This window comes from Carcharodon carcharias, chromosome 16 (assembly GCF_017639515.1).
Source record: "Carcharodon carcharias isolate sCarCar2 chromosome 16, sCarCar2.pri, whole genome shotgun sequence".
Taxonomy (NCBI): Eukaryota; Metazoa; Chordata; class Chondrichthyes; order Lamniformes; family Lamnidae; genus Carcharodon; species Carcharodon carcharias.
The window spans coordinates 121,751,382-121,760,197 of NC_054482.1; the positions used below are offsets into that span (position 1 = coordinate 121,751,382).

At 44.6% G+C, this 8,816-nt stretch overlaps 1 protein-coding gene across 1 annotated transcript in view; it reads left to right on the plus strand.

Annotated features, from left to right (window-relative positions):
- col11a1a (collagen, type XI, alpha 1a) overlaps positions 1 to 5,817 on the plus strand; it is a 682,771-nt gene extending 676,954 nt beyond the window's left edge. The window contains exons 65-67 of the mRNA XM_041208311.1: positions 3,442 to 3,510; positions 3,715 to 3,948; positions 4,070 to 5,817. Coding sequence (XP_041064245.1) covers positions 3,442 to 3,510; positions 3,715 to 3,948; positions 4,070 to 4,216 — 450 coding nt within the window. The 3' untranslated portion in view covers positions 4,217 to 5,817. The remainder of the gene's footprint in view (positions 1 to 3,441; positions 3,511 to 3,714; positions 3,949 to 4,069) is intronic.
- The last annotated feature ends 2,999 nt before the right edge of the window (positions 5,818 to 8,816 follow it).

Sequence of the window (8,816 nt, forward strand, 5' to 3'; positions counted from 1 at the left end):
CTCCCTCCCTTTTTGAATAAAGGAGTTATATTGGCTATTTTCCAATCTAATGGAACCTTCCCTGACTCTAGGGGCAGAATGTTTCTCTCATTGGGTGAACGTGCGTCTGACCCGAGCGAGAGTAAAGTGGTGGGCAATGATGTCGGGCAAGCGTCCTGACATCATCAGGCACTCTTGCGATGTTTCGCTCAGCGGACATGTGCGAGAGGCAGCAGCGCACCCACCGACAATTAGGCCTATTAAGGCCATTAATCAATTAATTAAATTGGATTTTTCAGTTGGCAGGCAGCAAAAAGGCCAAGAGACCTTTGACCTTTTTATGAACCCTCATCCATTGGTGGGATGAGGCTTCCAACAGGAATTAAAAATAAAGTAAAAATGTTGAAATCTCATTTATAACATGTCCCTGCTCATGTGACAGAGTCATGAGGGGACATGTTTTAACATTTTTAGATTCCTTATTTATATTTTAAGGAATCTTCGGCTCTCTGAGGCAGCTCTGTGCCTTCAGGGAGTTTTCAATGCACACACCTGTCCGCATGTTCAAACATCTGGGCTCACCCTCCACTCGCTCCCACCCGCTCACTCCCACCCACCCGCTCCCACTCGCTCCTACCCCAGCGATGCTCAGTGCTGCAGTGCGCAATTCACTTCAGCGTACAATCACGTTGGGGTCCAATCGCAGGTGGCAATAGGTTTTGCACCCACTCCCTGACCTACTTGCCATGCCCGCCCAATGAGGTCAAAATCCTGCCCTAGAGGACTTTGGAAAATTAAAACCAGTGCATCAACTGTCTCACTAGCCACTTCCTTCCAGATCCTAGGATGAAGTTTATCTGGACCTGGGGCTTTGTCAGCCCGCAGCCCCAACAGTTTGCTCGATACCACTTCCCTGGTGATTGTAATTTTCCTGAGTTCCTCCCCACCTTCCATTTCCAGATTTACAGCTATTTCCGGGATGTTACCTCGTGTCCTTTATAGTGAAAACTGAAGCAAAATTCCTGTTTAATTCATTCACCATCTCTCTACTTCCCATTATCAATTCCGCAGACACACTCTATAGGACCGACACTCACTTTGTTAACTCTTTTCTTATTTAAATATCTATAGAAACTCTTACTATCATTTTTATGTTACTAGCTAGCTTTCTCTAGTACTCTAATTTTTCCCTCCTTATTAATCTTTTTGTCATTCTTTGCTGTTCTTTATATTCTTTCCAATCTTCTGACCTGCCACCTGTCTTTGTGTAATTATTTGCTTTTTCTTTAAGTTTGATACTGTCTTTAACTTTTTTAGTTAACCATGGATGGTGGGCCCTCCCCTTGGAATGTTTCTTTCTTATTGGAATGTTTCTATTCTGTATATTCTGCCACTAAACCTCTATTGAGCTATCCCTTAACCTCATTTGCCAGTTCACTTTAGCTAGCTCTGCTTTCATGCCCTCATAATAGCCCTTATTTAAGTATAATATACTAGTCTTGGATGCACTTGTTTCTCCCTCAAAATATTGCCTCGGAGTGTCTTCACTAAATGTTACCAATGATTCCTATCTTGTTCCTCAATACCAGGTCTAGTACAGCCTGTTCTCTGGTTGGCTCCAGAATGTGTTCTAAGAAACTATCCCAGAAACATTCTATGAACTCCTCAACAATGCTACCTTTGTCCATCTGATTTTTCCAGTCTATATGTAGATTAAAATCCCCCATGATTATTGCTGAATCTTTCTGACAAGTTCCCATTATCTCTTCTTTTATACTCTGTCCAACTGTGTTGTTACAATTAGGGGGCCTGTACATCACTCCCACAAGTGAATTCTTGCCTTTATCATTCCTCATCTCAACCCAAACTGCTTCTACATCCTGGTTTCCAGAACTTAGGTCACCCTCCCTAATGTGTTAATACCATTTTTAATTAACAGAGCCACTCCTCCACCTTTTCCTAACTACCCATCCTCCTAAATGTCCCATACGCTTCAATATTCAGGTCCGAATCCATGTCATCCTCTATCCATGTCTCTGTAATGGCTAACAGGTCGTACTTATTTATTTCTATTTGTGCTATCAGTTCATTTGTTTTGTTTCGAATGCTATGTGCATTTAGATACAGAGCCTTTAGCTTTGTGCTTTTATTATTTTTGTAGCATTTAGCCTTATCTGCTGATTCACTCTTCGATTTGTACTCTCTGTCCCTTCCTGTTAGAGTCTGTTTATCATTTCCCACGTTAATACCTGTCTCTCTTGCCTTGTCTCTACTCTTTGGTTTACCACATCTTCCCAACTTTGATTCCTTAGCCCCACTTTTCAGTTTAAAACCCTCTTTACTTCCCTAGTTAGGCAGCTCATGAGGACACCAGCTAATCTATTTCCTGCTGCACTTGATTATTATCATCCTCACTGTTTACCACTCCTCCAAGTTTGATATCATTGGCAAAATGTGACATTTTACTCTGTATTCCAGTATCCAACTTCATTTATCTATAACAAAAAAAGAACAGTGGTCCAGTCACCGACTCTTGGGAAACACCAGTGTCTAACATCTTGATCTTCTGACAGTGCAGCACTCCCTCATTACTGACCCTCCAAAGGTGCGGCACTCCCTCAGTACTGACCCTCTGACAGTGCAGCACTCTGTCAATACTGGTGCTATGACAGTGCAGCACTCCCTCAGTGCTGACCCTCTGAGAGTGCAGCACACCCTCAACATTGACCCTCTGACTGTACAGCACTCTCTCAGTACTGACTTTACAACAGTGCAACGCTCCCTCAGTACTGACCGTCTGACAGTATAGCACCCACTCAGTACTGACCCCCTGACAGAGCAGCATTCCCTCAGCACTGACCCTCTGACAGTGCAGCACTCCCTCAGCACTGACCCTCTGACAGTGCAGCACTCCCTCAGTACTAACCCTCTGACAGTGCATTACTCCCTCACTACTGACCCTCTGACAGTGCAGCATTCCCTCACTATTGACCCTCTGACAGTGCAGCACTTCCTCAGAACTGACCCTCTGACAGTGCAGCACTTCCTCAAAACTGACCCTCTGACAGTGCAGCACTCCCTCAGTACTGACCCTCTGATAGTGCAGCACTCCCTCAGTACTGACCCTCTGACGATGCAGCACTCCCTCAGTACTGACCCTCTGACACTACAGCACTCCCTCAGCATTACACTGGGTGTGTCAGCTTGGATTTTCTGCTTAACGTGTGGAGTGGGACTTAAATCCATGACTTTTGCCTCAGAGTCAAAACTGGAACTCACTGAGGCCTGGCTGATATCTGCTGTACGTTACTCATGGTGAGATTACATTAATGAATATGTAACTGACAACTGAGCTCTCTGATCTGAAGCTGTCTCCTCACCGCATTCCTTTTTTTCTGGCTAGAACAATCAGGGTGTTAATCAAACTGATGTTTGTTTTTTGTGTTGTGTTCCATGAGTCAGACTCGAATCTCTCCCTGGCCAAAGGAGTCCCCTGGGTCTTGGTTCAGTGAGTTCAAGCGAGGCAAACTGGTGAGTTTCTTTGATGGGACATTGTCCACTTTGTTCTCATTGCTCTGTGTGCCAAATGCATCGTGCCGTTCGATGTTGGACAGTCAGCTGGACAGACGTGAGGAGACTTTCATGTTTTTGCAGTTGATTTCCAAATTGCTGCCACGCCTGGTTGGAGTTTAAGCTCTTGTCTTCTTGTACTGACTCTCTCTGTTTTTCCCCCAGCTCGCCTATGTGGATTCTCAGGGTGAGCAAATTAACTTGGTGCAGATGACATTCCTGAAGCTGCTTAGTGCCTCTGCACGACAGAACTTCACCTATCACTGCCAGCACTCTGTGGCCTGGTATGACTCAGCATCCGACAGTTATGACAAGGCACTGAGATTCCTGGGATCCAATGACGAGGAGATGTCACATGATAACAATCCATACATCAAAGCCATCTACGATGGTTGCACGGTGAGTATTACCCGATCGTCTGAGCCCATGGCCTAGCAAGACTGATCCTGTTGTAATATTGTCCACATCCTGATTTTATCTGTTGATGAGGTTTTAAATCTTTGTATCATTCTTTTCTCAGCTAAGAAAAGGTTTGGAAAAGACTGTTCTGGAGATTAATACCCCAAAAGTGGATCAAGTTCCAATCATCGACTTGTTGGTGAGTGACTTTGGCAACAGCAACCAGAAGTTTGGATTCGAGGTTGGCCCTGTGTGTTTCCTGGGCTAAAGACTGAGTGTGGAACTGCCAGACAAATCGATATCTTCACTCTGCCACACCTACCACAAGACACATGCAAGTTTTGATCCTGGATGGAATAAAAATTCTCTCTCACTGTGTATGTACGTATTATTATCTAGAAATTACTAAATGCCCTTGTGGGGCCAGAATCACATGACTTAAACCTATTATGGGAAACCTGGAAGAACTTCCGATGGTGTTGAGTTTTCTCGGTGCAAGGGGAACAGCATTGGTCCGACCTCAAGGTAGGATGGAACCCAACAGATACCATCAGTACTGCATCCCCGGCTACTCATGGTGTTCCCACACATTGCAAAGGTGCTAAGAAGATGTATTTTAATGAACTGTAATTATTCTATTGTAAAATACCGTTTATACCTGTTTCCACTTTCAGAACTTGCAGGTGTCTATCTGGCTGCCAATTTTTAATGTGCCATTTTCAATCCTTTTTTTTGGAAAATTGAAAACAAACTGTGTAATAATTAAAAAAAACTAAATAAAATGTTAGCCTCTTGTGAACGAGTTGCATTCTTCCTGTGATTGTGAACAAATCAGGGGCTCTGTCTTTAATATGTGACCACGAGCTGAGCTTAGGTCATTGGGATATTGGAATATCTTTGCAGCTCTGGGGATGGGGCACAGCTGATTGGATAAACTCTTCCAAAGAGCAAACCACTGCAGGCATGATGGCTCAGCGAGCCTCTTCTGTGCTATATCACTCCATTTAGGATGTTGGTGGTGTCGTCTTTTACAGCGAGTTTCCAATTTTTGAGGCTTAGTCTGCCTAAGGATGCAAAATTCTGTGTTATGGTGCTATATTTCTAAGTTTGAATTGTGTTCTGAAGAGTGTAGGATGTGTCGAAGGCACTCCCAGAATCTAACAATCTCAGCTGACCAGCAACAACTGCCAACCTACCTTTGATTGAGGTCAAGTTCACTGCTCCACACTAAATGAGCGTGAGACCTCACTGCCCTGGCTTCTCTCTGTGTTTCCTCAATCTCAGCCTCTCTGCCTTGCTTGTCCACCCTTTCATTCTGCTTTTAAGCTGAGGAATTGTTCTCAGACGATTGTAATGTGAGATCCATGTACTAATTTAGAGACCTTTTGTTAAAGTCAAGAGCTGCCTTGGAATAGCTTGTCTGGCAATTCTTTCTCTTAAACAAGCTACATTTCTTAACCCATTGTAGGTTAAAGGCCATACATGGCCCATAATATGTCTAGGTCATGTGATTCTAACTCATTGCTAAGCAACAAGTAAGGAGATTATATACCGGCAGAATTTCCATGAATCCGAAAACCGGTTTGTTAAAATTGTTTTTTTGCAATTCCCTCTTGGATCCTTATCTGAGGGGAGTGATCCTACTTTCACTTTGTAATTCATTTCATAATCTATGTAAGACTTGAAAAGATGAGTTTGGTTAACGATTAACTTCCAGAGTTGATCAATAATCAGACCCCGCCAATAATCTGTGACATTTGAGATTCAAAATGGAGATGCTGCATTTCCTCTCACTCCCAGACCAAAGTTTGTAAAGACAAACCTGGGAAATAAGACAGAATTTCATGAATAAAAATCAAGTCTTGTCTACCTGGATGGTTCTGCTTTTTTTTAAAGTTTTTTTGTGTGGTTTGGTGTAAAGATCTTTGAATGAAAGCCCTAGAAATCAGAGCCGAGGGAGAAGTATCACTGGAAATCTCTCCATCTTGGCAAATCTCCCTCTCCCAATAGTCTTTGTCAACGAGCTTACATTCATCCAGCTTTCGCTAAATTAGCAGCAAGAGAGAGATTTAAGGACAGTGCGTAATGGAATCCCAGATTTATGGTGAAGCACAGATACACTCTTGGATGGCTTCCTGTTTAGACTGAAATGGGAAGAAGGCAGTGAGCACATTAAATAACATTATTCTCACACTGTCTGCTTTGTACCAATTGATTGTGGAATTATTGGAGTTGGAAGTGAGAATCAAACCACACTTGGAGATTTACACAGCTACATTGGATGCTACACCTTTTACAAATGATTATCTGTATTTTACAAAAAAAAGTTTGTTAAAAAATAAAATAATTTACAAAGATTTCGATTGAATTCCAGGATTCGACCCTTTTTCGGAAGTCACTGGTTGGAAGATTTTGCTCCTGACAGTAGAATTAATTCTTATTTTTCTGACTCGTACCAGCCCCATTGCTGGCACATGGCAGAAATAAACAGCCCAGACTCTGAGAGGAAATAAAGATTCGCATTTCTATAGTGCAATCTCATGATTGCTGAAGTACTTTGCAATCATTTAAGTGCATATGAAGTGTAATCGTTGGCTGCTATGTCTGCTACCTCACAACAATCTACGTACAGTAAGATCCCACAAACAGCAACGTTACAATGGCCAGCTAATTTGCTTAGGGTCTTTGTCCAGCACTCCTGCAGCACCTGCAATCACTTCTCCATCTCTGCTGGAGGGAGGGGGCAAAGCCCTAGGAAATGTCAGATGCAAAGAACGTGACCTTGTAGAAGAATAAAGGCGACCTTAGCAATTGCAACAAGGATCAAGGCATCTTCATGCTGATTATCTTGGGAAAGATATTTGCCAGTGTTGGCCCTATCAGGCTGCAGATCCTGACTGAATGCATCTACCCCGAATCCCGTGTGGTTTCAGAACTGGAATATCTACAAACAACGTGATCCTCTCAGTCCAGCGGCAGGAGTAATGCTGTGAACAAAGGAGACCCCTATTTATTCCTCCATCGATCTCACCAAGGCATTCGACCATGTGAGCAGAGGCTGCCTATTTAACATTTTGGAGAAAATTGGCTGCCTGCCAAAACTGCTCAATGTGATTTCCTCTTTCTGGGACAACATGGTGGGTAAGGTCGGCTACCAGGGGACAACATCGGAACCCTTGTGATAGTGGGTTAAACAGGGCTGTAGTCTGGTGCTGAGACTCTTTGGCAGAGTCTTCTCTACACTACTGTGATATGTGCAGAATGTCAATTTTAAACCAGAACTGACAGAAAGCTGCTCAAACTTGCTCACCTGAGATCCAAGTCAAAGATATGCCAAGTCCCCATCAGAGAGTGGCTGTACGCTGACATTGCTGCACTAACATTTCATATTGAGGATCACCTTCAGCGGCAAATGGACAGATTCCCTCACCCCTGTAAAAGGTTTGATTTCAGCATCAGGAAGTCAAATGTCATGATCCAGGGTGTTTCTATCCCGCCATTGACCAGCATTGATAATGTGACACTGGAGGCTGTGGATCGCTACACATATCTCAGCTCCATAATCACCAGCAATCTGTCACTTGATGCTGAGATCAACATGTGCATCGCAAAAGTTGCAGCTGTTCTGTCCAAGTTGAGGGAGAGAGTGTGGAACAACAGCAACCTGAGTAGGAACACCAAACTGTGAGTCCAGCGAGCCTGTGTCCTGAGCACAGCCCCCTACAATGGTGAGAGCTGGACAACATGTGCTGGACAGGAGAAAAAGCTGAACACTTTCCACCTTTGCTGTCTCAGACATATCGTCAGCATCCCTTGAGAGGACAAGGTCTTTGACTCAGAGAGCCAGGGACATGGTCACTCTGTATACAGGGATAGAGCAGGAAAACAGGGATGAAGTGGAAGATCAGCCATGATCTAGTCGGATGGCGGAGTAGACTGGAGGGGCCGAATGGCCTGCTCCTATTTGCTATGCTCCCTCTTTTCCAGCAGCATTCACTTATTGTTAAGCTACTGACGTCTGTCCTGGCTCAGCCACATTCATCAGGATAACAGACGTCCACCCAAAGGCCTTTCTGGGTGGTGAACTGACCACTGGGTCACGTCCATACCCTCGCTACAAGGACACCACGCGGGATATGAAGATGTCCGACATTGACACTGGGAGGCAGTCGCTGATGACCATGACCTCTGGGGGCTGAGTGTTTAGAAGGACGTTGGAAGAGTTGAGCAGAAATCAAAAGCTCATCTGGCCGAGAAGAGGGACCCAGAGAAAACAGAGGCCAGTGAATCGTTCACCTACTCAGCCCCACTGTCCCCCTCCGCAGCAAATGTGGCAGAGACTCCTCCCCATCCCCACCCCCATGACAGGGTGGGCCTCCTGAGTCACACCAGGCCATGCTTAACACAGAGTTCACCACCACCACTCCACAAACCATCCTTTTACAAGACGTGAAGGATATCACAGGCGAGGGATTAATATAAATATCTAACAGGTGCTGACCATTCAGTGGACATCAGCCCCATGCCCAATTTGAACATCAGATCCGTGGTTTGTGCCAGACATGTTGGATGGAATCGTCCCAGGTTGGCATTAAGTGTGGAACAGGCAGGAAAATGGATGTTTTACCCACCAGCCACAATGGTGGCTTTACATCCCACATTATCCCAATCCCGCCTCATTAATTATGCATTCCCAGGAAACACACCGTTTCGATGGTGGGTAGGATCTCATTTGCTCGCTGCTCTGTCACCTCACTGCTTCCTCACGCCGGGCACTGTGTTTAAACTGCAGCCACGCACACACCTCTCAGTGCTTCCAGCCCAGGACTGCTGCACACAAGACACGGCCCCTAAAGGCAGGAAGGCTG